Here is a 27,503-nt window from a genome sequence, read left to right as displayed (position 1 = left end):
TTTTATGTATATGCTTTAATGGAAGAAGAGCCTTGTTCATGAGCTAAGGTGTGCATAGGGATGTGGGATACTCAAGGAGTACATTGGAGTTCTTCTGAAAATAGCATTTGCTCAGCCCTGACCATCCTGGAACTCTATGTAGCTCGAGCTGGCCTGGAACCCAGAGATCCACTTGCCTCCCTTCCAAGTGCTGGGATTAAAGGCGTACTCTTCTGTTCTTATCTGACGTGTTTTGGATTTCAGATACAAAATGATGGAAATGAGCTATTTCCGGGTTAATAGAACAGAGATGGCATTACTGTGAAGTAATAGCACTGTGGTTGTCTTGATAAGCCCTGCTGGTTTTTGCTAGTTTGGGATGGTCTTGTTTCTTCCCTGTTTGAGTGGTCACGTGATGCATGATGTAATGCGGCCCCATGGTTGCATCAGTCTCTAGCAAGTATACAGCTTGCTCTTTTTACAGACTCACACTGTAGCCTGTTGCTATAAATATTACTTAAGGTTTTTACCCCACCTTAGATAATTTAGTTCCCAAATAAAAGACACAAACCTTTATGTGTATAATAAGCCTTAAAAGCACTAGAGCTGGGCAGATATCAACCCTCTATGCTATTTTGTCTACTTCCCTGTCAGTAACCCTGAGATGTCATTTGGCTTGCTCCACCTGGGCCACTCCTACTTCAACAGCCAGCCTTTGTGACCATGTGCTCATGGTCCACCTACCCCATGGCAACTCTTCTCCTCTCCTCTCTTCTCCTTGCCGTCCCTGCCTCAGATTACAAGCCCAGGAACCGGAGCCCCACCTACCTCTCTTCTTCCCAACTATAGGCTGTAGGCATCTTTATTAACAATCACGGATAACTTGGGGGGCAAGGTTTATACAACCAAAGCTGGTATACCTGAGGATCTGCTCATCTTGGAGCAACCAGATCTTTGGGGTAGAGAATTTAGCATTTGAACACAAGCAGCATCAGACCAACCCACTCCAGTGGCCAGGCCTGCCTAGAGTTCAAAGTCATATTTTTTTTCTTTTTTTTTTTTCGGAGCTGGGGACTGAACCCAGGGCCTTGTGCTTGCTAGGCAAGCACTCTAACACTGAGCTAAATCCCCAACCCCTCAGAGTCATATTTTTACCTTAATCTCCAGAGTGCTGGGATTACAGGCGTGAGACACGGACTTGCCCGGTACTTTTTGTTTCCTACACCTTCTAGGCTATTTTGTTTCTGCTAGTTATTTTGTTGCAACAATTATTTCAATTAACACATTAAGTGGGAAAGTTTATGGTGGCTGAGAACGAAAGGTTTTGTCCTATGCTGGCAATCTCAAGTAGAGCTACAAAGAAAGGAAAGATAAACCTTGATGTAGGGTGATGTCATTATGCAGGTGAAGACAGACGCAAGATAAAACGAGGCCTGTCATTGGACGAGAAAAAAAAGGGAGGCAGGAACAGAGGTTTTAGAAGGAGAGGGAGAGGCAGAAGAGGGAGGGAGGGAGGGAGAGAGAGAGAGAGAGAGAGAGAGAGAGAGAGAGAGAGAGAGAGAGGAAAGCCACATGGAGGCAGACATATGTAAATGATCAATCAATATGCATCTCTACATGGACACAGTTGATAGGAAGATTTCTTCAGGGATGGATTTCTATAGGTCAGTTTACCTCATCTAGGTGGGCAGTTTATATCCTTATCTATTGGTTGTGAGTTTATTGTGCAGTTGTATCGTAGATTGAGAATTTAACATATAAATCTGATTGTTGGGTTGCAGTTTGTTGAGTCTTTGTTTTACCGGGTAGCTGGGACCAGAGAGTTCTCGGCTAGTAGGGTCGCTGGGAGAGATACTAACCAGAGATAAATTATGGTTGGTTCCAGATGGCCTCTGGTGCTGAAACTAACTCTAGGGACCAACATGGCAAGGTGCCATGCTGGAACGGCTCTGGGACTGCCTGGGTCGGAGAGTACTTGGGGGCAGTGTGGAGCCACTGAGATAAAGATACCCCACGGGTGCTGACACTAGTGCGGCATAAAAGCTTCAGCTTTTCTAAAATTAATTTATTCATTTTTATGTATATGAGTACACTGTAGCTGTCTTCAAACACACATGAAGAGGGCACTGGATCTCATTACGGATGGTTATGAACCACCATGTGGTTGCTGGGAATTGAACTCAGGACCTCTGGAAGAACAGTCAGTGCTCTTAACCACCGAACCATCTCTCCAGCCTGCTATTTTTTAATATTTACCGCAACACCTTTGTGTTTGCTGAACAAATCTGCAGTCACCATGAAGAGACTTTGAAGGTTTATATTGATCATCAACCTAAGATCTAGAGTCGCCTAGGAGACAAGCCTTTGGGAATGCTTAGGAAGGAATATGTAAATTAGGTTAAAGGAGATAGGCAGACCCATCGTGAGTGTGGGCAGAGCATTCCAGGGACTAAAGTCTTGAACTGCATGAAAAGGGGAGGGCTAGCAAGGCCAGTCATCTTTCTTCACTTCCTTGACTGCAGACGCAAATGTGAAAGTCTGTCACAGGCTCTGTTCCCCACTACTCTGCAGTGATACATTGTACGCTCAACTCCAACACCAGATAAATCTTCCTTCCATCACAGTAACAAGACCAGTAACTGATACAGAGACTAAGACAAAAAAAGACTCTTAAGATTTGTCTGTAGCCCAAGAACTTCAAGAACTTTTCCTTCCTTCCTTCCTTCCTTCCTTCCTTCCTTCCTTCCTTTCTTTCTTTCTTTTTTTTTTTTTTTTTTTTTTTTGTATCTTTATGTAGCCTGGTTGTCCTGGAACTCATAGAGATCCTTCTGCCTCTGCCTTCTGGGTACTAGGACTAAAGGTGTGTGCTATCACTGCCTTTAAGACCTATTTGAAGAGTCCAGAAAGTATCTATTAATAAGTTTGTTTGTTTTGTTTTGTTTTCTGTTCCAAACTGTGGCACAGTTAACAAGGACAAACAGCAGGTGAGCAGTAAAGGACATTTTCATTCTTGGCTAAGAAAAGGGGAAGTGGAAGAGAACCTGGAAAACCTCGACCACTTGAAGTAGAGTTTCTTGATACAGGTGGAAGAAATGAGGGCCAAAGGATAGGTTTACAAGAAAGAAAAATATTTGTATCTTTTCTACAACTGGGTAGACATTTTCTAGGAATGGGGTAGGGTTGGGTCCTACATCTTCTCTCTCCTTTTATGGCTCTGTCCAGTGATTTCTACATAATCGTCAACTGTCATGACACTGGATTCTGAGATATTTAGCATGGAGAGGGGATTATAATGACTTTGGAGAGGACTCAGTGGACTCCGGTAGCCATTTAGATGCAGCCAGCTTGCATGCTTGGAGAGGAGCTTCTGGTCTCAGATATAGGTAGGTGATAATTACATTAGGATAGAAATTCAGCTAGGACAGCTAGGCCTCAAATTCTTAAACTTTTTCACTTATGATCACTTTTCGCTTGAGAAACATTTTTAAAGATTTATTTTGTTTTATTTTTAATGATGTATATATGTGTATCTGTGGGTGAGTATAGATGCAGGTGTCTGTGGAATCCAGAAGAATGGGTAGGCTCCTCTGATGCTGGGAGTCCCAGGAAGATGTGAACCATGTGACATGGGTGCCAGAAATGGAATTTGGGTCCGTAAGAGTAAAGTGAGCTCTTCAGCACCAAGCCAGCTAATTCTCCAGTTGAGAACTTTTTACACAACCTTGAGTATGTATGTACATTTAAAAATCTATATAAATCGATCATTCACCGATAATAAACCATAAGCAAGTTTATTTTACAATTTTTTGGCATACATATGATTTGGCCATTTATTTAGGGTGAAAGCAAATTTTTATACTAATGAAATACATGTGTGTGTTTGCGTTTACATAAAGACATAAATGTTGACAAGATGGCTCAGGATGTCAAGTAGTTGGCTTACAAGCCTGATGACCTGAGTTTGACCCCCAGGACCTATGTAAGTGTAGAAGGACAGAGCCAGCCCCACAGAGTTGTCCCCTAATGCAGTATGCCCCTGATATAACAATAATGAAGATCAAGATTAGGTTTATACAGCATCGCATATCACGGAGCCCCTTCAGTGTCTGACAGAGCTGATCAGCATTTCAACTTTTATTGTCAATGCTGAGAACAAAGTTCACATAAGGCTTAGCACAAAATAGAGAAGTATGTTTAGGGCCAATTAAAAAATTATTGAAAATTCTGTCCTAATACCAAGCAAGAATTCATTTAATGACTGTTTCATGAAACTCAAGTCAACTGAAACGCCGATTTTTATTAAAAATTTATTAAAAACATTAATTATATTTACTTACCTATTTATTTTTATTTAGTGGGTGCATTTGTGCATGAGTGTGTGTGTGTGTGTGTGTGTGTGTGTGTGTGTGTGTGTGTGTCTGTGTATAGGTGTGTGTACTCATACCATGGCACACATATAGAGGTTAGAGGTCAACTTTCAAGAGTCATTTTCCTCTTTCCAACATGGAGATCGATTTTAGGTCACCTGGCTTGGAGGGAATCACATTTACCTACTGAACCATCTTGCTCAATCCCAAACAGGATGCTTCTTATTTTAAAAGAGACGATTATTTTATGTATATGGGTGCTTTGTCTGCAAGAATGTCTGCGTACCACACGTGTGCCTGGTGCCCTTGGAAGCCAGAAGAGGTCATCAGATGACCTGGAACTGGAGCTATGCATGGCTGTGAGCCACCGTGTCGGTGCTTGGAATTGAGCTCAAGTCCTCTGCAAGAGCATCCGGTCCTCCTGACATCTGAGTACTTCAGCCCCATCAAACATCTCTTTAAAGCAAACATCCTAACAAGATACAATCCAAAGATATACTAACAATACTTCCATGCTGGGGAATGATGGTAAAAAACATTAATAAAAAATCTTTTTTTCTGTATTTAAGTAGAGGTTTTTGTTTTGTTTTGTTTTGTTTTGTTTTTTTAGTACATTGGTGTGACCGTGTTGGGTCCACTGGAACTGGAGTTACAGACCGTCATGAGCTGCTATGAAATTGAACCTAGTCCCTCTGGAATAGCAGCCGAGAGACCAGATCTTGGGTTCCGACTCCACCTTAGAGAATCTGACTCTGTTGAACTCTCTAGCACCAGTTTCCAGGTTACTCCCCAACAAACCCACCCCTCCAGGTTACAAGCCCGCCTCTGACAATTCACTTCCTAACAACCACCAATCAGGAGGAAAGCAGAAGTTAAGTTTACGGTTTGGCTCCCAGCACTAGCCAATTATTTTACAGGACAACATTCCTTACTAGCCCGCCCACCTCAGACGTGGGCCAATCACGTTGCTTGCTTGCCATTTCCGAAACTACAGTGTGGCTAGAGCTCGAATAAAGACCCTAGTGCGATTGAATTGGAGTCAGCTCCTTAGTGGTCTTTTGGGGGCTCGCAAACGCTTAACAGACACAACACAGCCAGTGCTCTTAACCTAACCACCGAATTGTCTCTCCAGCCCCGCTGTGATGGTTCTATAAGAGCAGAAAACTGTATGGTCCAGTAAAAAAAAAAAAAAATCAAAATTCATAACTTTTACAATGGGCTTAAATCTGAGCTACTGTGTTTCAGGCGGCCCTCACTGGTGTTGTGTGGTATGAGATGTCATGGCCGAGCAAAATGCTCACTGTGTGCTCAGAACTAATGTTGCAAAGAAGCTCCATGCTTCAGCGTGGGTGAGATTCAATGCACATTTGAATCTGTGTGGATTTCTGGCCACTGTGTAGTCAGAAATCTCGTATGGTTGCTAATCATTTCTCAGTCTTCACATTTCAGCTATGTGACCTGAAGTCTAGGAAGCTAGGACTTAGTTATAACTGTGAAGGCTGAAGTTTTGTTTTAAGTTTCAAAATCCTTGTTTTTAAAACTGTGCCTCTAAACTGTAAGCCTCACTTACCCAAGGACAGATCAACCTCTAGGCCCCACTTGCTCGAGGACAGATAGCTTTCCTGGAATGCTTGGGGCTGTTGTTCATGTTTTCACTTCTGTAAACAAGGTTGGTTGCCCCAATAACATAGGATGTGCTTGTTCACACAGAGGCACGAAGTAAGTCATGATGAGTGCATACTGCCATTGGGTAAAAGTGGGAAAGTCCATAATAACCCGGAGGGGTTTGCCTTTATAAGCACCAAACTAATAAAATTTGAGACCTTCTCTCTCTGGTGATCCCTGATATGGATCTGACCAGTGTCCATGGTCCTGGCCTGCTTCAAATTTGGCTCAAAAATTATGGTAGTGGTCTTACCTTGCCTAGTGGGATTAACATAACGCACCAGAATAGCATATCCTCTCTTAAATGCCTTCATTCTTTTATTTACTGCCAGCAGACAGGTTTATGGACAAGCTCATGACAATGTCTTCCAGGAAGATTCAAGTGTATTTTTATATATACAAATGACACCCAGCTAGTAGCACTATGAGATTCCATACTTCTGGTGATTAGAGGCTAAAGACTTGGCTACCGTTAAGAACTGGAAACTACTCCCCAGACGATAATAAATAGTTGAGAAGTCTCGGAGTGAAAGACCCCCAAACTTGGGGAGACTCTCGCTCCAGTCACGGGTTGGGGTACCCCCAGGAAACACGAGTAGCCGGTCTTGATGTAATCAGCAAGAGGCAGTTTTATTTACGAGATCTCGGGCTGACACATAATCCCACACAGGAGATTGAGTCAAGCCCCGAGCCTCTCTAGGCAGGAGCTTGTATAGGGAAAACCAGGGGTTTCGTGTGGATACACATAATTGGCTAATACAAAGGGTGCACAGTTACTTTTGGCACCGAGTTACATCAACAAAGCATACGTGTAATCTAGCATCTCAGCAATGTGGGCAGGGCAACTCATCTCACTGCAGCAGGGGGATGACCCATCCTCAGGGAGTGAAGGAAGGGGAGGGGGTGGCTCCAGATGGCCAGTGTCCTTGGGAGCTGATAGTCGGGCCAGTGAGCCCTATCTCAAATTCTCTCAGGCATGTCTGGACTTTGTTTGAGACTAACTTTTTGAAATTTAACTCTTCATGAGAACTCCAGTGCATCTTTGTGCCTGTTTTTCGAGGGTACATTCTGAAAATTTGACCGTAAAAGAGATGCAATCACAGAGAGAATCATGTTGGTCCAGATCTGACTTTTCTACCTTACAACCCCAAACTAGTTCTAAGCATGCTTTCTCTTTCCCTCTTGCTTCCTCCCTTCCTCTTTCCCATCTCCTCCCCTTCTTCCTTTCTTGCTTCCTTTTCTTTCTTCTTCTTGGAAGACAGACACAAAGAAGCCAAGATATGAGTAACTTTGTTCATTGGATATATTTTAAAATTTTAGAAGGCGAGGGATATGACTATAAGTTCTAGGGCTCTGCAGTAAGCCATAAAAGTGCTGGTCAAGCCAGTAAAAGGGTAGCAGAATCATGCTATTTAAAATGCTCTGTGGGTTGGCAAGACCGCCCAGCTGATAAAGGCACGAGTCTTAAGCCTGATGTCCTAGTCCTATCCCCTGGGACTCCTATGGTGAAAGGAGAGAACCAACTTCTGCAAGTTGTCACTTGGCCTCCAATTTACAGGTTGTGTGTACACACTCTCAAACGTGTTAGTGTGTGTAGACACATGCTTACAGAACATGTGTTTATTCACATCAGTGAATTTGACATCTGGAAAATTTCTGTGGCAGCTGTCTATAAACTGTTCAAGTTCATCTATAAAATGTGCAAATGAAAGTATTAACCTCAAAGTCCAGTGGGTCTGAACAAAAACAGAGGCGGGGGTGGGGTGGGGTGGGGTGGGAGGTGGGGGGCTGTGTGTTATTGAACCATGAACAAGTACAGACGGTAGAAAAAAAGGTTGACAGCAGTTGAAGTGTTGACTGTACCAGAACCAGAACTAAGAACTTTTGAGACAGGGTCTCCTAAGCCAGACTGGCTAAATTTTTTATGTAGCTAAGGATTACCCTAGTCCTAATCCTTCCTTCTGTTTCTACATTCACATGCTGAAATTGCATACTTACACCACTAGGTCCAGTTTTAGGTGGTACTGGCACTTGTACCCAGGGCTTCATGGATGAGAGCCAAACATTCTATCAGCCTAAAAGCATTTAAAATTTAAAGAAAATTAGATTTTATGTTATTTTATTTATATGAGTATTTTACCATCAATCAATCAATCAATCTGTCTATCTATCATCTATATATTTATCTATATATCTGTACTATTCGTGTGCCCAGTACCTGAGAAAGCCAGAAGAAGGCCTTAGATCTTCTGGAACTGGAGTTACAGACAGTTGTGAGGCATTGTGTGAGTGCTGAGAATCAAACCCGGGTCCTCTATAAGAACAAGTACTCTAACCACTGAACCATCTCTCCAGGCCCTAAAATTTCCTTTAAAATTGTGTGTGTGTGTGTGTGTGTGTGTGTGTGTGTGTGTGTGTGTGTGTCTGCGCATGCGCTATGGCATAAGTGTGGAGGCCAGAGGACAGCTCTCTGGAGTTGGCTTTCTCTCGACATTTGTGGGATCTAGGTCCTGAACTCAGGTCATCAGGCCTGCATGCCAGTGCCTGTACCTGCTCATCCACCTGGCTAGCCTGAATCTTTTGAAATAATGAAAACTTGGGAAACAAAGATTGTTGGAATAACCTCTCATATTGTGCGAAGGTGTGTTTCTGTATTTTCAATTGTTAATTCTGTACCAACAGAGAGCTAAATGCTGGCAGGATTTTGGTAGATTTTATGACCCATTACCAGGTTTTCTATTTTGTCAATATTTGTCCTTCCTCGGCGGCCTAAAGGCAATCTAAAATATCGTCAGATGTTGTCTCAGTAGCGATCGGTTGTAAGAAAGATCTGTCAGTCAAGAGCTTAAACAGGAAGTGGAGAGCTGAACTTCTGGGCAGAGAGACTGAGGCAGGGTTAAGAGAGCTGACTCCGGAGATTCCTAGAAAGGAACAGACACGAACCACAGCACAGAGTGGTATGGCACTAGCTGTGTGGCAGGTCGTAGGCAAGATAGTCAGGTTAAGTTAGATGAACTTACTGGGAGACTGCCTTAGCAAAAGGCCCAGGCTTTAAACTATATTTAAGTCTCTGTGTCACTATTTATACCACTGGTGGATCTGAGAAAGTCCCGCTATAAAAGATATGTTGTCAACAACGAACCTGTATTGATTATTAATAAAGGAAAGATTAACCAAAGGTAAAATGGGCTAGGAAGCTTCAGGATAGGAGGACAGCCCCTAAGGAGAAAAATGGTTTTTCTTCTGGATTTGTTAGGATAGACAGTCTGAAAGATTCTATGTAAACTGGTTGGTTGTCTGTAGTGATGTCTTTTATTGGTTTTCTCATCAGTGGTTAACTGGTTCTCTTTCCTTCTTTCCTCCCTTGTAATTACATTTAGGGCGTTTTAAATTTTATGTCCTTTAGCAAAGGAAGTTACAATGAAGACAACACCAAAGGAGATTTCCCAAACAATCAGGAGAGTCTCATGGTAGCAATGAGGCATGTAGAAATCACAGTTACACCATACCCAGATGAGCAATATGCCTATGGAGAGGTCATTGGGCTTTTGTTGCATAGACATTTACATTCTTCTCGTTTCTTCTCTCAGACCTACATAATCTGTTGCTTCTCAGTGTTTGCTAGCCCGTGTAAGTGCCCAGCCCTCTTTCCCTGGAGCTCTCTGAATCCATGAGTTTTAATCCCTAGGACTACAAATAAAATCAGTTTTGGGCTGGGGATTTAGCTCAGTGGTAGAGCACTTACCTAGGAAGCGCAAGGCCCTGGGTTCGGTCCCCAGCTCCGAAAAAAAGAACCAAAAAAAAAAAAATAAATAAATAAATAAAATCAGTTTTATTTTTATAGGGCATTAGTTTTCTTGTTGGCTGTGATGAAATACCTGAGCAAAGCAACTTTATAAAGGAGGAATGTGCTTGACTCGAGGTTTGGATGGGACACAGTCCATCATGGCGGGAAGGACTATTAGCTGTGAGATAGCTGGTCAAATTGTGTTTCAGTCAGAAGCAGAGGGAGACAAACACTGGTTCCTCGAGTCGGCTTCCTCCTTCTTTCTGTTTATGGTTTTCAAGCTTGGGTTTTCAGCTCATGCGTCCTCTTCTTAGAAACTGGTGCCATCACAGCAGATCAGGGCACTGCAGGGACTCTCTACTCCTGTGCTTTTGCCAGCACCAACACTAGACTTTCGCTGTTTTCTGGAGTTCCTTTTCTACTCGTAAAGGTCATATCTCGCAAGCCCGTGTTTAGGCTCATTCTTCTCTGCATAATCCAAAGAGCCACAGGTCACACCAAAGCCAGTTGTCTTGCCACCACCAATCGGGATACAAAGATGACCTTTGGTGTGGTTTTGTAGATTTGGCCTAGCTTTTCCCGAACTTCTTTCTTTGGTACTGTTGCCTTCCCAGGGTAAAGGTCATCAAAGGCCATTTGTTTTCTCAGAAGCAGATGGTGACCGCAAGTGCAGTCGAGTTGACAAGGAAGATTAACAATTGCATGTAGTTTTTAAGTAAAAATCAAGTCCTCTGAAAGAGCAGCCAGCACTCTGAACCACTGAGTCATTTCTCCAGCTCCCATGCAATCACTATTCTTATTGAGCATGGTGTAGAAAGTTCTAGACAATGCAATACAGTTAACAACAACAATTTAAAAAAAGCATATGGGTCAAAGAAAGATAACTGTCCCTATTTTAATATGGTATGGTCTTTGTAAAGTTATTTTTTCTTTGAGGTAGGAGAAGAACCTGGGATTGAACTCGGGGCCTTATACTTGCTAAGTTTCCATTCTACCACTGACCCACACCCCAGCTTTGTGCATATAAATTTAAAAACAAAACTATTGGGGCTGGGGATTTAGCTCAGTGGTAGAGCACTTGCCTAGCAAGCACAAGGCCCTGGGTTCGGTCCCCAGCTCCGAAAAAAGAAAAGAAAAAAAATAAATAAAAACAAAACTATTGCCAGCCATTCTGTTGTATGACTTTAATCCCAGCACTCAGGAAGCCAGGACAGGAGGATTTCTTTGAGTTGGAGGCCAGTCTGGTCCACACAGTTCCATATCAGCCAAGACTACAGTGGTAGCCTGTCTCAAAAATAAACAAACCCTAAACAAGACAAAACGAACAACTCTTAAACCAGTATAAGTGATACATTCCGCAAGGTTACAAAGTCAGCATGTAAAACTCACTTGTGTTCCTACATATGAGAAGTGAATAATAGAAATGAAATTGCCTTTGCTTGGACAGGGTTTCACTTGGTAGCCTAGCCGAGTCTTGAGTCCACACTTAAGCTCAGAATACATAGAACCGGCGTCAGCCCTCTGAGTGCCCGGATTGCTGGTGTGACACCACATCCAGCCAGAGCTTTTTTTGTTAACGCCAACTGTGAGAAACAATGGTCTTCACTTCATAATGAGAGCTTAAAGAGGTGAAATCGAGGCAGATTGTTTTATGACCTCACAAGGCTGGGCATCTGCCTGATTGAGCACAGAGAACACTAAGCTCTAAATGTGTGAACCTTCCTCTTTTGAGTAGGCAGGAGGCAGGGTCTTAGGTGTCACTTAGGGTAGATCATATCCTCCCTTCCGTCATGTGATCCCCCCACTCCCCAAACCCTGTGAGATTTCATCTCTATGTTTTACATCCTGTTTATTTATTTTATTTTCTTTTTAGTCAGGGGAGAGCGTGAACGAAGTCCCCCACTACCACAAATTATGCAGCCGAGTTTCCCGCATTTGGAGAAATCGCAGGGGTCAGCACATCCGGAGTGCAATGGATAAGCCTTGCCCTGGGGAAACCACCTTCGTGACCATGGTATCTCCCCTGCCAGGTAAGTCTCATCCTGTTTATTTTAAAGCTTGTCAGATACACAGCCTCACAGGCAAGCCTAGATGTCGGTTTGACATGTCTAACAAGTTCTGGAACCTTGAGATGGTTTTTATGCCAAGTTCCATGTTCCTAAGTTCCAGTTTATCTTGATAAATTTATAGGGAGACGGTGGCACCTTTTGTTCTTTTAAGGCTTATCCGTCCGTGCCTTGCTGGAATGTTTACATGCCCCTCAAGGTACAATCGCCCTACTTCTGCGTTTGCTTATAAGAGTTTCTCAGAGTAAGGCTTGACCTGTGAAAGCACTGTTTACACCATATGGCGTAATACTGGCTCTTAACAAATAGTCCTTAATAATCGGAGTTTTCCTATACTAGTGGGGCTGTGCAATCAACAGCCACTGTGATGGTTAACACATGCCAACATGACTGGGCTAAGGGATGCCCAGGGTGGGGTAAGACATTATTTCAGGCTGTGTTTGTGAGGGAATCATGGAAGAAATTACCATTTGGGTCAGTAGTTCGAGGAAAGAGGATCTGCCTCATCCACTGAAGAAGGCCCACACCCATTCCTTTCAGGATCTGAAGAGAATCAGAGGCAGAGCAAGGGGAACCTGATTTCTCCTTTTGAGCTGGGCCATCCTTTATCATCACTCTTGCTTCTCACTTCTCCTTCAGATTCAGCTTGAGAAACCACAGACTTCCCTGATAGCCAGGCACTTGGACTTGAAGTCTACAGTCAGTCTTCCTGGTTCTCCTGCTTGCACAGAGCAGGTGGGACTTGCTTGTCTCCATAAGCACATGGGCAAAAAAATCTGGAATAAGTTCCTCACGTGTTTCTATTAGTTTTATTTTTATGGGGAGCTCTGACTAATGCAATCTGGAAAGCTGTTTAGCGTTTTCCCTAAGTTTAAAAGCAAAGCCAGATGTGGTGGTTCCTGCCTGTAGAGCACTCAAGAGGCCAAGGCAGGAGGATTGTTGTGAATTCAAAGTCAGCCTGGGCTAGCTAGGAGTCCTAGGCAAGTGTGATCTACAGTTAAGTGTTATGAAATATAATGAGGTGAGGGGTACCTAGTGGGTACCATGACAAGGTGTACCCCTGAGTAACTACAGTATGTGATAGATCTGGTATAAAGGGGACTTATTGGGGAATGGAGAGGAGTGGGGAGGACCTGGAAATGGAATAGAGCCAGAGAGAGAGAGAGAGAGAGAGAGAGAGAGCGCGAGCGCACAAGTGTGAACGCTGGGCTGGCAGATAGTTCTTTTTTATTTTAAAGATTTATTCATTTATTATATATAAATACACTGTAGCTGTCTTCAGACACACCAGAAGAGGGCATCGGATCTCTTTACAGATGGTTGCGAGCCACCATGTGGTTGCTGGGAATTGAACTCAGGACCTCTGGAGGAGCAGTCGGGGCTCTTAACTGCTGAGCCATCTCTCCAGCCCCCAAGATAGTCCTTTAATATGCAGCCCCCACCTGGGGCACCTGGCAGCAGATGATGGTCCCTGAGATGCTAAGTCCCTGAGAGGAGCCTAGTAGACTCTCCCATAAGCTAACAATAAGCCCCTGTATCAAACTACTAAAAGAAAAAAGGAAAGGGGGCTGGAGAGATGGCTCAGCAGTTAAGAGCACGGGCTGCTCTTCCAGAGGACATGGATTCAATTCCCAGCAGCCACATGATGGCTCACAACCATCTGTAGCTCCAGTTTCAGGGGACCTGATGCCCTCTTTCTGACAGCCAGACACGCAGTGAAAACACCATACCCATAAAAGATTTAAAACCAGCACTTGGGAAGCAGAAGCAGACTGGTTTCTGTGATTTTGAGGCCACCTTGCTCTACACAGTGAATTCAGTGACAGCCCAGGGTACGGTAGAGAGATCCTGTCTCAAAAAAGCAAAAGCAAATGTCTGAACTAAAAATAAAAATATGAAAAGGTAATATACATACCTAAAAACATTCTGTATGGGCCCAGCCAGTCCACTCTTGGCTACCCAAGAGCACACAAAATAGCTTTGTTTGTCAAAGCCGTACATAGAAACAATCCAGTGGTGAGCCAGCATTCCCGTGGATAAGTGGTGTGTGGTATAGCCACATGTCAAATGAAATGAGCTACTGACAGGTGCAATGAAAGTGTGCCTGGAAGCCGGTGTACCGTGTGAGAGAAGCCAAGCAAAAAGGATGCGCTGTATGACCTAATGTGTACAGACTTAGAGATGTGCTGAAGTCATAGCAATAGTAAAGAAATCGGTGATGGCTTGGAGAAGGTAAGCGCGAAGAATCCACGGAGGGACATGTACTGACTAGTTTGTGTGTCAACTTGACACAAGCTGGAGTTATCACAGAAAAAGGAGCCTCAGTTGTGGAAATGCCTCCATGAGATCCAGGTGTAAGGCATTTTCTTAACTAGTGATCAAGCGGGGAGGGCCCAGCCCATTATGGGTGGGTAGTCTTGGGCTGGTAGTCTTGGGTTCTGTAAGAGAGCAAGCTGAGCAAGCCAGGGGAAGCAAGCCAGTAAGCAGCATCCCTCCATGGCTTCTGCATCAGCTCCTGCTTCCTGACCTGCTTGAGTTCCAGTCCTGACTTCCTTTGGTGATGAACAGCAAGGTGGATGTGTAAGCTGAATAAACCCTTTCCTCCCCAACTTGCTTCTTGGTCTTGATGGTTGTGCAGGAATAGGAGCCCTGACTAAGACAGGATGTAAGAAACGTTTCAGGAACTGCTCATTTGTTTACCTAATTGAGGCAATAGTTTCACGTGTACATACTTTGTCCAAATCCATCAAAGCCTGCTCTTTAAACATGTACGCTGTGTACATGCCTTTCTGTCTCAATAAAACGGCCTTGAAACAGACAAAGCGAGACTAGGGACCTTGGGGGGAGATTGTATGTCCTGCAAGCACAAAGACCTGAGTTTGACCTCCAGCACCCCACTAAAAATCCAGGCAGTGCCACTGCTAGGGAAATGAAGACAGGCAGTTGCTGACCAGTCAGAGCAGTTTAATTGGTTAAGGCCCAGGTCCCAGGGAGAGACCCTGTCTTAAAAAGCTAAGTAAACGCCTCCTGAAGAATGACAGGCAAAGTTGACATCTGGTATGTGTGAGCACCTGCTAATACATCAGCACACATGCCCCTCCATGTGCCCCCAAAATAAAAAATAATATATAAAGTGAAGGGGCAAGTCACAAACTGAAAAGCATTCATAGCAATACAACTTATAAATAAGCCATATTTAAAACATCTATAGATTCCTGGGCTGATGAGATGGCTCAGGTGGGGAGCCTGATGGCATTGCGTGGGAACCTGAGTTCAATCCACAGTACTCGGTAGAAGGAGAGAAGCAACTGCCTACAGGTTGTCCACACGTGCCATGGTCCTATGCACACACACAGACACACACACACACACACACACACACACACACACACACACACACACGGGTTAAAGATATGTTGGAGCAGTGAAAACCTCTTAATCTTGCAGAAGACAAGGATGCAATTTTCAGCACTCAGCCTGCCCACAAACACGTTTAACTTCAGTTCTAGAAGATCCAGTGTCCATTTCTTCAAGGGCACCTGCATGTACTTGGCACACACACAGACAAACAGGTACACACGCATATACAAAAATAAAAGTAGATAAAAGAATCTTGTTAAAGTGGGTACATTGGCCCACTAGTGACAAGCCAAGCATAACCGAGGATGGCCTCAAAGGACTAACTGGCCTTGGGATGATAGATGAGGGCAGGATTTGTCCCATGTCTTTGTGAGTAGTCTGAGGTAATCTGGATCTACCTCCATGACTAGCCGATCTAACTCCATGACTGATTTTTTTTCCCAGCACTTGGTCATCCTAACACTGCTCCTTTGAGTTTCTTTGGTGTTGGAATTTCACACGTATTCAGTGGAGTTCATCGATCAAGCCTCAGATGTATGAATTTTCCACAAGGCTAAGTGGATAATCTACTGTGAAGAACAGATCTGCAAGTAACGCCTTCAGAGACCTTCCTGCTTTCTGCACTGAGGTTGGGTTCTGTAAAGACCGGTGCACAGAGGACAGGGAGAGTATTTATCAAAGGATTGTAAGGAAGGGGAAAATTGTTAGTTTCTCAAAAGCCTTTTTGTCCTGTCTAATGAGAAGGTCTGTTGTGCCATTTGAGGGGCGAAAGTCTTATCTAAACACAATTCGTTTATTTTAACTTGTCTTACAGCTGGCTCAATTACTCTTCCTCTTCTGAAGCTGTCGGGTCTTTCTCCCAGATCAGCTGCAAGACTTACTGCCTCACTGCCTTCCTTCCCCCACACCCACATTCAACCAGCTCTGGACTCCCTGGGGCCATCTGCGCAAAAACATACACTTCTTACATAATGGAAAAGTTATTCTAACTGCTTATACTAGGTGCAGAAAACGGTACTCTCCCACGCCCACATGGCCGACCTGCCGGTCCCGATCTGTTTTGTCATAACTGACTGACCATGCAGTCCCACCCTCTCTCTGCCTTCCTTTGAGACCCACATTTCTGATGACACTCCTCTCCTTCAAATATACCTGGGACCTGGGTGTGTGTGGTGTGACAAGGGGCAGGAGAAGAATGGGTTCTCCATGCAAAGAGGCACAGGGCCTGCGACTGAGGAAACAGCTGGAGTTAGGGGCAGTGGTTCCCACAGGGCCACACAGAGGTGAAGAGAGATGACATGGCTTCCACACTGCCCATGCTCCCTAGTCCCTTCCAGCTGTTCAAGGACTGGATACTTCTGTCTCCACATCCCGGAACCTGAATCTTGGGCTTCTTGCCAACGATCTCTGGGAATGGATTTTATTTTATCTTATTTTATTTTTTTACTTTTTGCTCTTTCCCGTGGCTCTACCTCTGCCTTGTATGCAGATTTCCACTGAGGCTGAACAGCCTGTATCGTGCTGCGGAAACAAAGCTAAGACACAGGTCAGGAGAAACTGGAATACAAGTTTGAGTGGACTTTGCGTGGGCAGAGTCAGTAGAGACCAATTTGACAGCTGCCCTTATCAATCTGTCCTGCCCTCTCTCCTGCTGTATTTTAATCACTGGACACAGGTAAAGCTCGGAGCAGGAGGAGCAGGACGCTTCCACAAGCCATCGCTCACACCCCAGTGGTTTTCCTCCATTAACTTCCTGCCTCCTGCCTCCTGCCTCCTGCCTCCTGCCTCCTGCCTCCTGCCTCCTGCCTTCTGCCTCCTGTTTCCAGTGAGCTGGATTGTGGTCAGGTTGACCTCTCCCAGAGGTAGTCTGAAGACCAATTGATCACTAATCATAATGTTTTGAAAAGTCCCTGAGCGCAAATGAACGATTGAGAGCCCTAGCATTTCATCTACAACCTGAAGGATGAAGGCCGGCGTCAGAAGCAACCTGGCCAAACCTGAATGCCAAGAGCCAATCACAGACTCGGCCACAGGTGTGGGGAGACAAGACAGTTAGATTTATTTCCTCTTTTCTAATTTGAGAGGTTTCATGTTGAAGAAAGTCAGTATGTTGGGGTTGCAGGAGGTATAAACACAGTCACTATGAAGCTGAGCTGTATGCTCATAGAATGGGCTCTTTATGTCTGTCCCGCTGTGCTCCTGGCAACCCAGATGTCCCTGGGTAAGTAAGATGTGTGAATGTTGGTGTGGAAATGAGATGCGCCTAATCCCCAGAAAAACCTCAAAGGTAAGAAACATGGACTGACTTTGCCTTGAAGAGAATTACTGTTCAGACAGGACAAGGACAGATAGAAGACAAGTCTGGTGTGAGGGACTGAATGGCTCTTTCTAAATATAAAAATTCAGATATTTTCCATCCTAAAAGTCCCTTCTGACTATGAAGCCTTTGCCAACTGCAAATCTTAGCTCTTACTTTTCAGATCCAACTTTCTTGGAAGAGCAGTGCTGGCTCGACCTCCCGGCCTTCTCACCCTTCCGCTTCCCCTGGAGGCTGGTTTCAGTCTAGGATACAGTGACCTTTGCACTCACCAGATCACTGTACACTTTTCCCGTCTTATGATGGGTTTCTTTGTTTCCTGTAGCCCTGTTGGCTGCTGCTTCTCTCTTGCAGCCTCTGTTTTCCTGACTGCCACTTACTCTGTGTATTGCTTGGATGTCTTTTGGTCCTTTGGTCGATTTTCTTTGCCTTCCGTACACTCTAGTGTCCTCTATTAAATCCCCCCTCTCTTCCTCTCTCTCTTCCTCTCCCTCCCCACCTCTCTCTGTCTCACCCCCCCCTCCTGTCTGTCTCTTTCTCTCTCTCTCCTACTCCCTCTGTCTTTGTTTCTGTCTCTCCCAGTCTCTCTCCCTCTCTCTCCCTCTCTCTGTCTTTCCCTCTCCTTCCCCTTCCCCTCAGTCTCTTAGTAAGCCAGTATGAGTGTATGTGTATGTTTTCTCTTTAGCAGTTGTACAGTTTAGAGCCTTGAGCACTTTTCCAGCTCTACTCATGCTTTGACTTTCACATTGAATAATAACCTTTATACAGACATTTTGACCTGTGTGTGTCCCCCAGTACAACACAATATGACCAGAGATGAGTTCACACATCCTCTGGATCCTCCCTTTTTTAAATTTACTTTTTATCCGATCTCAGGTCATTAGACTAGCCCTCGGCTGGAAACCTGAGAGGCGTTCTGAACTCTTCCTTTGTCATTCTCTGAATCATCAACGGTGGCAAATTTCACCTCTTAAATTGCTTTCCCAACCAGTGCCTTCCCTGAACCACTACAAATGCTTCCTTAGGACGAGTCTTCATCACGTGTGACATGGCTTCCTGGCCCACCCTGTCTCAGCCTCATCTTGCAGAATGAATTCTTTCTATATCCAGAGTGACTTCTAAAACTCAAGTTCTTGTCTTGGTACATGACACCCCAAACCTGGTACCTACTAAACCCTCTCAGTCTCTTCTTCAGCACCCCCAAAGCCTTCCCACTCCCACTCTAACAAAATCTCCACCAGCCCACATTTCCATTCCCAGCCCAGATTCCTGTCTGCCTCCGAGGTTTGCTCCGAGATTGTTAGCTCCATCTGAAGTGAACTCTGCTGCGAAGCCACAGTCCTCTCCCCAACTACAGGCATCTAAGTATCCTTAAAGACTCTATCTTGGTCTTCCAAAAGAAGTCTTGTTGGATCCCCAGCAGCTGCTGCTGACACTTTGCTGCTATTGCTTCTATCCAAACACTACAATAATCCTTTCATGTTTGTGGTCTTCCACCAAACCCACAGCTATTTTTGGTTTTGTAGCAAGAACTGTGGTCTTGGTATCACATACTCTGACTTCAAGCCCCTCTCCCAGTTACTATTTCTGTATCACTTTGAAAAATTCCCTTTCAGTTGAGCTTAAGAGCATGTACCTGTAATCTCAAGACTAAGAAGCCTGAGGCAGGAGGATTGCCTCAAGTTCAAAGTCAGCTCAAGTGTCATTGCAAGTACCAGACCATCCAGGGATGCATTACAAAATCCTATTTTTTAAATCACTTTTAATATATCTGAATTCACTTTTCTCTGTTGTAAAAATGAGAAATAATACCTTCCATAGAACCATGTAAGATTTATCAAATAGAAATGCCAGCTAAGCCAACAAGGTTTTAACTTTAATTAATTAACTCATTATCTGATTTACTAACTTTACACGTGACTGTTTTGGCTGAGGGTATGTCTGTGCACCACGTGTATGCCTGATGCCTTCAGAGATCAGTTGAGAATATCACATCCCCGCAACTAGAGTTCTATCTAGATGGTTGGGAGCCACCATGTGGATGCCAGGAACCAAACTTGGATCCTCTGCAAGACCAAGAAGTATTTTTTTTCTTTTTTTTTTTTTCAGAACTGGGGACCAAACCCAGGGCCTTGCGCTTGCTAGGCAAGCGCTCTACCACTGAGCTAAATCCCCAACCTCCCAAGAAGTATTTTTAACAGCTAACCCTACGCCCCAGCCTCGAGGCTTTATTATTATTATTATTATTATTATTATTATTATTATTATTAAGAAAAAAACCAAAAGGACACTGAGTGCACTCGTCTGATGGTGAAGGAACTGAAAAGAGGTAGAGAGAAGAGGGCAGAACTAAAGAAAACACTGGTACCAAGACAGTGCGAACCAGGAAGTAGACTTAATAAGGAAGTTAAAAAGTCTGAGAGTCTGGGGCACTGACAGTAGATGAGAACAAAGGTTCCCAGGACCGGAGGGAGTGGAGTGGACAAGTAAACATATATGAATATGAGGAGAGGAACTAAGCAGGGCAAGGAGCATCCAGAGCTGAGAGAAATGTCATTTACCTATCCTGGGTCAGCCATGGACCTAAGAGAGAGATTGTAGAGATGTGGGGAGAGCTCACTAAGTTTCAACCCGGAGGCAGACTTGTTCCCCGGTTACCAGTGTAGTAAAGGATCGCAGTGGGGGAAGGATGGAGACAGAGCTTTGCCATTGCTACAGGGAAGTTCAAGGTCAGAGGTCATCAAAGTAAGGGATAATTGAAAAGTGAAGGATTGACTGGCTGGTGGCTGCATGCATGTGTCTTTAATGCCAGCTCTCAGGAGGCAGAGGCAGGCAGATCCCAGAGTTCAAGGACAGCCTGCTCTACACAGCAAGTTCCAGGACAGTAAGAGCTACACACAGAAATGCTGTCTCTAAAACGCAAGAAAAAGAGAAAAGAGAAAAATGAACACTTGAAAGGGGGAAAGGAGGGAGAAGAGGGGCAAAGCTACCTCTTTTGTAGACAACATATTTTTTTTTAAAAATTGATTATTTTATTTATTTACATTTCAAATGTTGTCTGCCTTCCTGGTCTCCCCTCTGCAACCCCCCATCCCATCCCCCTCCTCTTTGCCTCTAAGAGGGTGATCCTTCAAACACACACCTACTCCCGTCTCACCCCTCTAGCATCCTCGTTCTCTGGGGCATCAAGCCTCCACAGAACCAAGGGCCTCCCCTCCCATTGATGCCAGACAAGGCCATCCTCTGCTACATATGTAGCAGGAGCCATGGGCCCACCCTGGTTGGTGGTTTAGTCTCTGGGAGCTGTGACGGGTCTGGTTAGTTGATATTGTTGTCCTTCCTATGGGGTTGCAATCCTCTTCAGCTCCTTCAGTCCTTCCCCCAACTTATCCATTGGGATCCCCAGGCTCAGCCCAATGGTTAGACAACATATTCTATCCTAAAGAGCCAAGTAGTTTTGGGAAAATGAAAGTCGGGACAGGATGTCACCAAGGAGGATCAGAGGAGTGAATTAAAACTCCGTTTGGGCAGTGAAGTAAAATGATCACTGCACTTGAACTTACACCTGACATTCTTGCTCAGAGAATCCCCAAGTCTTTCTTTCTTGACGTTTACATTTGATTTCGTAGAACTGCTTCTTTAAAACTTATAGGATGGACAACCTGGCATTGTAGCTTACACCTGTGGCTGAGGCAGGAGGATGGTTGCAAGTTCAAGGTCAGCTTGGGTTACACAGTAAGTTCCAGCCTGACTTGGACTGCAGAGCCTGACCTTGCTCATAAAACGTCCTCAACAACAAAGCTTACCAAATGCTGGTGGACACACATATCTGAAAGGCTTGTGGAGATTAAACAGTGCACGGATGTGCCAGCAGTGTGCGACACACCGTGGATGCTAGAATCTGATGTTCATCTTTTTCCTCCTCCTGCTGTGGTTGTCACTATCCTTTGGTTTCCTGACCCAACCGCTGGATGTCATGCTGGTGAATTTACTGTTCCTTCATCCCCCACACCCTTCCACTCTAAATCATAATCTTTTCACTGGGAGGCCTGAATGCCAGTGAGCCAAGGTCAAAGCCATCCCGCTGAAGACCCACAGGAGTCTCTTAGAGAGGTTTGGTGTCCTCTTCTCTCCTGAGAAGATATTCCCTAGGGCATTAGAGGAGCCCGTGTGGAGGGCCATTCTTATCACCTTTCCCTAAGTTGCTGTATCAGTTTCTGATTCTCCCCGGGCCATCCCTCCTCAGCTGCCAGTTTGGAGACTCTGAAGTGTGAAGGACCGGTCAGCACTGAGCACAGCAGCTGCCTTGCTGCTACTGAGGAGGATGAGGGTGATGACGACATGGCCCGCTCCGGTGAAGCTGACTTCCGGTTCAAGGGCTACACATTCAGTAAACCCTTCCACCTCATCGTTTCCTACGGTGAGGTTCCAATGTCTCAAACCACTCCTGATAGCCCCAGTTCACTCAGGAAACCCACGTAGGTAGAAGTTCTTAGTTCCCCCATCCTCAGCTCCCAGGAGACAACATGGCCTTAGTCCTGGGCCCTAGAGTTGTTCTCTCGACACTGGGTCAATCATGAAGGCACAAGACAGGGTGAGGAAATGTGGTAAGCAATCCATAACACTAACTCAGTCTCTAAGTAAAAACTGTTCCCCAGTTACCAGTATACTTTGGAACTAGAGGGCAGGAGTAGAGTGGGAGGGCAGAGGGAAAAAAAAGGTCTTTGCCATTGTTATGTGAGTTCTAAGGGGCAGAGAGCGGTAAGATGGGATAGTAAGAGTTGAAAGTGACCTGGAAAGTTTAGGGCACCTGCTATGGGCATTGCTTGGGACCCCCTAAGGGATGTGAATGCTACTGAGCTCTTACTCTGGGCCACAGACTGGCTGATCCTCCAAGGTCCAGCTACATCGATATTTGAAGGAGACACACTGGTTCTGCACTGCCGTGCCTGGCAAGACTGGCCACTGACTCAGGTCATTTTCTACCGAGAGGGCTCAGCCCTGGGTCCTCCTGGATCTAAAAGTGAATTCTCTATCGCCGTGGCACGAAAGTCAGACAGCGGGCACTACCACTGCAGCGGCATCTTCAGAAGCCCTGGTCCTGGGAGCCAAGAGACTGCATCCCCTGTGGCCATCACTGTCCAAGGTGAGAGTCTGAGGGAGTGTTGCTGAGGTAGATTTGGGTGAGAAGAACAGAGAGGCCAGGACCATCCAGGCCTATGCTTTCTGATGTTCACAGATCTGGAGCCTGGATTATTGTCAGATTTGCTCATCTGTGGATCTTTTCTAGTCCCTGCCTAGAAGGGAAAGAAGCAAGAAGAGAAGGGAGGAGGGAGGGAAAGAGGAAGAAAGGGAAGAAATAAAAGGGGAAGGAAAAAAAAGGAAGGCAGGAAGGAAGGGAGAAGGGGAAGGAGGAAGGAGGAGAAGGAAAGAGGAAGAGGGAAAAGAAGAGGAAGAGGGGAAGGGGGATGAGGAGAAAGAGGAAGAGGGGAGGAGGAGAAAGAAATTGAAAGTTTCAGATGGGACCTTCCTAAACAGAACCCAAACCTAATAGAACCAGAGGAGAGGACGGGCAGGGGAAGCTATGGGTCTGTTGAGTACAGAATGGTTGAACTCTTCTTCACTGCTTGTTTTTTTTTCCTAGAGTTGTTCGCAGCCCCAGTTCTCAAAGCCTTACCTTCTAGTGGACCCCAAGAGGGAGGCTCAGTGACCCTGAGCTGTGAGACAAAGCTGTCCCTGCAGAGGTCAGCTTCCCGCCTCCTCTTCTCCTTCTACAAGGATGGAAGGTCACTGAGTAGCAGAGGAATCTCTTCAGAATTCCGGATCCCCGAAGCCTCAGAAGAACACTCTGGCTCCTACTGGTGTGAGGCAGCAACTGAGGATAGGCAAATTTCGAAGCAGAGCCCAGAGCTGGAGATCCGGGTACAGGGTGAGTTAATGTGTACGTGTGCCTGTGGGGTGTGCATGAGACAAGACTGAGTTTGTCAAGCAAACTCTGGAGGAAGGAGATGAAGATGCAGGAGAGACAGGGCAATAATCCAAAGTCCTTGAAGGTGGAAGAGAGTTCAGAACGAGACTGTCTTCCTTGGACTGTGGAATCTACCACACCAAGACCTAAGCTGGCCCCTCTTGAATCTCCCTATAAAATACAGGATTCCTATGTGATCTGAACATTTATGGAAGCGTCATACCTAGAATGCATATAATAGCTAGAAAAGGCCAGCCAGGACTGCACAGTGAAACCTCATCTCAAACAAACAAACGGCCTCTAGAAAGAGTAAAATGTGTGTCAGATTCTAGAAGGTACCACCAGTAAAGCTGCATTGCTACTTGACACACACCTACGAGTCTCCTAGGCTGACGAGAAAGCTTGAAGGCATGTTGTATGGAAAACAGTGGAAGAGAATCGTGATAGTCACCCTGAGGAAAGGATGCCTCGAGTGACCCATGCAGAGGGTCACTCGACTGAAGCAAAGACGAACAACTGGACTAGTGTAACACACAAGAAAAGGTTGAGCCCAGAGTATACCTCCGAAATTAAATTCTGCCTCGAAAGAGAACAAATTGGGTTGACTAACCGATAAGGTGTCCATACAAAAGATTCTCAAGCACAGTCAAACTTCAGACTAAGAATTGCTTTCGGAAGGACGTAAGAGTCAGTGGCAGAACCTTACCCCAATGAATAAAGATTTTAAGGGACCAATCACTGGGCGAGTAGGCAGGACTTCCGGGCAGGAAGAGGAAGAGGAGAGGCAGGAGAAAGTAACTTCCTTTTGGACGAGCGCGAACATGGAGGAGCAATGTAAGTAGCGGAGGTCCTCCGGTTCAGGTGGTGGATCCACCGGAATCTGCTACCGGAGGATTTATAACTTAGACTAGTTTACAAAATTTGGGTATTAGTGGGGTTGGGGATTTAGCTCAGTGGTAGAGCGCTTGCCTAGCAAGCGCAAGGCCCTGGGTTCGGTCCCCAGCTCCGGAGGAAAAAAAAAATTTGGGTAATAGTTTCTGCGCCCAGCGATTGTGTTACCTGTTGATTCTAAACTAAGTTCTGGGGTGTTTTCCTTCACACGGTGACTCAGCTGGGTTCCAGAGAGAAAGATATGGCAGCAGAGCGTGGGTTTGTGAGAAGTGGAAATTTGGGAGTGTTGGTCGGGCTTCGCGGCAGCCAGCTGCTAGGAGGAGAGAGCGTTTTCAGAGCTCTGAATCGGAGTCTGCCGAACTGTGAACAGGCCGGCCTGTCCGCCCGTGCCAGCAGGAGCGTGGATTACTAATTATTCTTTCACACAACAAGAGTCCTTATGCCCTGGCTGTCATTGAGTGCCACAGCCACTTTCAGAAAAGAGAAAAGATTGATTCTGTAACCAAACACAGTGTGGGTTCACATGTTGAGTTCAATACCAAAATAAGCAGAGCCAAGGAAGGGTCAGGTGGCTGTGAAGAGACACCATGATTGGGGCTGGGGATTTAGCTCAGTGGTAGAGCGCTTACCTAGGAAGCGTAAGGCCCTGGGTTCGGTCCCCAGCTCCGAAAAAAAGAACCAAAAAAAAAAAAAAAAGAGACACCATGACTAAGGCAACTCTTACAAAGGCAAATATTGTATTGGAACTGGCTTACAGTTCAGAGCCCATAACCGTCACGCGGGAAACATGGCAGTGTGCATGGCAGACATAACGCTGAGAAGGACCTGAACGTTCTACATCCGGATCGGCAGGCACCGGGAAGAAAACAGGCTTGAGCTTCTGTGAGACCGCAGAACCTGTCCCTATAGTGACACACTTCCCCTAGGAGGGTCACATCTCCTAGCAGGGCCACTTCCTATGTGTCTAAGGGAGCTATTATACTTAAACCACACCCCACAAAGGCATACAAGAGTGAAGAAAGATTTATTTTTTTATGTCAGGCAAGAAGAGGACAGGTGTTATTTACAAAGCAAGACCCTCAGATCTTGGGAAGTTTATATATTCATGTAAGGGTTGGTCCATTCTTAAACCTCAGTTAAGCAGTGCATTCCGAGCATGCTCTGTTTAAACTCGTGAGTTAAGATGGTTGACATGTTTGGGGGTGTGCTTAGATGAAATGGAGGACGTGCTTGAAACATTAAACTGGTAGGCGGGAATACCTCTGGGTATACTGAGTTTGCATTCTAGAGTTTTAGCTGAAATAAAAGAAGGAAGACTTTGAAGAAACATTCATAGAGGAGCTTGCTCTGAAGTTGCCTGCCTCACTTTGTAGCTAACAGTCTGAGGGCAGGGCCAGAGTCAAGCATCATTTTTTTCTTTCAGATTTTAAGATAAGGTCTTACTTTGTGTCTTTGGCTGACCTTTGGTTTACTCTGTAGACCAAGCTGGGCTTGAACTTGCAATGCTCCTTCTGCCTCTGCTTCCCGACCACCGTGACCAGACAGGTTTGACTTGAGTGTGCTTCCTGCCCGTAGTTAAAGGTCCCTTAAATTCTGCTTTTTCCTCCATCTTGAATACAGCTCTTCAGAAACCAGCTACTCCAGAAACCCCTCCTCCTGCAAAAGCTCCTGGTCCTCTGCCTTTATTACCCACTCCTTCTGATGAGCAGCCAGTATTCTCCTTCTCAGACCCCTACCTTACTTACCGGATAAACCGCCTTCTCAGACAAATGCAAGATGTAAGAATTCTCCTTGGTCATCTGGTCATGGAACTGAGGAACTTGTCTGCCCACCGGAAGCCTGCCACTACAAAGGTTGCTGACAAATAAAAGCAAGCTATTCATCCATGATATTTAACCACCACAATCATTCCAGCTCTTTCTGTACCACACATACTCAGTTATTGTTTTGCAAGCTGGTTTGATACTTTCTTAGAATAATGAAACTGAGTGTGAATAAATGTGTACAGGGTTACACCCAGAATTTGCCTATAACTTTTCTTTAGCCCTGACAAGGTCATTGTGCATCCTAGACCAGGAATTTCTTTCTGTTGCCCAGAACAGAATTTAAAGAGAAGCAAAAAAAAAAAAAAAGTTTTGTACTGCAATATCAACTTGGGGTGGGGGAACAATTTTTCTTACCTATATTCCCACAGGGAACATTTAACAATGTTTCCCAGAATTTGGGGGTTTCACACAGGGTGGGAAGAATGTATATACTACTAGAATTTAATAAGTTAAGGCATTTATAAGCCAAAGAGGCTGATGACCATCTTTTTTTTTTTTTTTTTCCAGAGTTGAGGACCGAACCCAGGGCCTTGCGCTTGCTAGGCAAGTGCTCTACCACTGAGCTAAATCCCCAGCCCGGCTGATGACCATCTTATAGTGCATAAGACAACCCTTTTCCCCAATAAAAATTTTTTCTCATCCTTAAATTTACTAGTGTTAAAGTTATGAAATGTGATGCTAATAAATGCTAGGGGTTAATTTAGGACTTCATTTCTTTTAATTATTCTCCCTCAACAACTATTACTTGCATGGTAGTGCTTAGTCCTATGGTTTAAGTTTCTATAGGCCTCCTTTTACCTATGTTGAAATTAGTTTGTGTACCTGTATGTGTGTACAGCCTGTGGAGGTCAGAAGAGGGCATCAGATCCCCTGGAGCTGGAGTTCTGAGCTGCACAGTATGGGTGTTGGGAATTGACCTATTCTCTGGAAGAATAGCGAGCACTCCTAGTCCCTGAGCTATCTCTCAGCAGCACTACCTCGAGGGTTGAAATATTAATCCCTAAGATGATGGCGTGAGCAGCAGGAGCCTTGGGGGGTGTTTTGGTAATGAGAACAGAGTTCTCAGGATTAGGGTTGATGCCTGTATTTAAAAAGCCCCAAAGCTAGTGAGGCCATTGCTTTCACACATTCTGACTAAAATGAATGGCAGAAACAACTTAGAGAGGAATGGAAGCTGTCTCAGGGTTTCAGAGGGTTTCTGTCCGTGTGGGGGAAGCACAGCAGCATGACTTAGCCCCAGTGATAAGAGTATGTTCACATTGTGGTAGGCTAGAAAG

General features: G+C 45.0%; 1 protein-coding gene and 1 non-coding gene across 3 annotated transcripts; one reads left to right on the top strand and one right to left on the bottom strand.

Moving 5' to 3' along the window:
* Positions 1-11,672: 11,672 nt before the first annotated feature.
* On the bottom strand, positions 11,673-11,836 carry LOC120096461 (U1 spliceosomal RNA). The gene has a single exon (XR_015636466.1). It is a non-coding gene; the product is annotated as a U1 spliceosomal RNA (small nuclear RNA).
* A 4,516-nt stretch (positions 11,837-16,352) lies between these two features.
* On the top strand, positions 16,353-26,873 carry Fcrla (Fc receptor-like A). Of its 2 annotated transcripts, NM_001100682.1 has the most exons (6): positions 17,339-17,445; positions 21,788-21,961; positions 22,421-22,687; positions 23,186-23,470; positions 26,021-26,253; positions 26,734-26,873. In NM_001100682.1, the coding sequence occupies exons 1-6, from the start codon at positions 17,367-17,369 to the stop codon at positions 26,737-26,739; spliced, it is 1,044 nt and encodes a 347-aa protein (NP_001094152.1). In that variant the 5' UTR covers positions 17,339-17,366; the 3' UTR covers positions 26,740-26,873. The 2 variants fall into 2 exon arrangements, with proteins under 2 accessions (XP_087437111.1, NP_001094152.1); XM_087580985.1 differs by lacking the exon at positions 26,734-26,873 and having other exon boundaries at positions 16,353-17,445; positions 26,021-26,419.
* The last annotated feature ends 630 nt before the right edge of the window (positions 26,874-27,503 follow it).

Source organism: Rattus norvegicus, chromosome 13 (genome assembly GCF_021556685.1).
Source record: "Rattus norvegicus strain SHRSP/BbbUtx chromosome 13, alternate assembly SHRSP_T2T, whole genome shotgun sequence".
In the NCBI taxonomy this organism is placed as follows: Eukaryota; Metazoa; Chordata; class Mammalia; order Rodentia; family Muridae; genus Rattus; species Rattus norvegicus.
The sequence above is the reverse complement of the archived record's forward strand: the minus strand, read 5'-3'. Positions and strand labels throughout refer to the sequence as shown.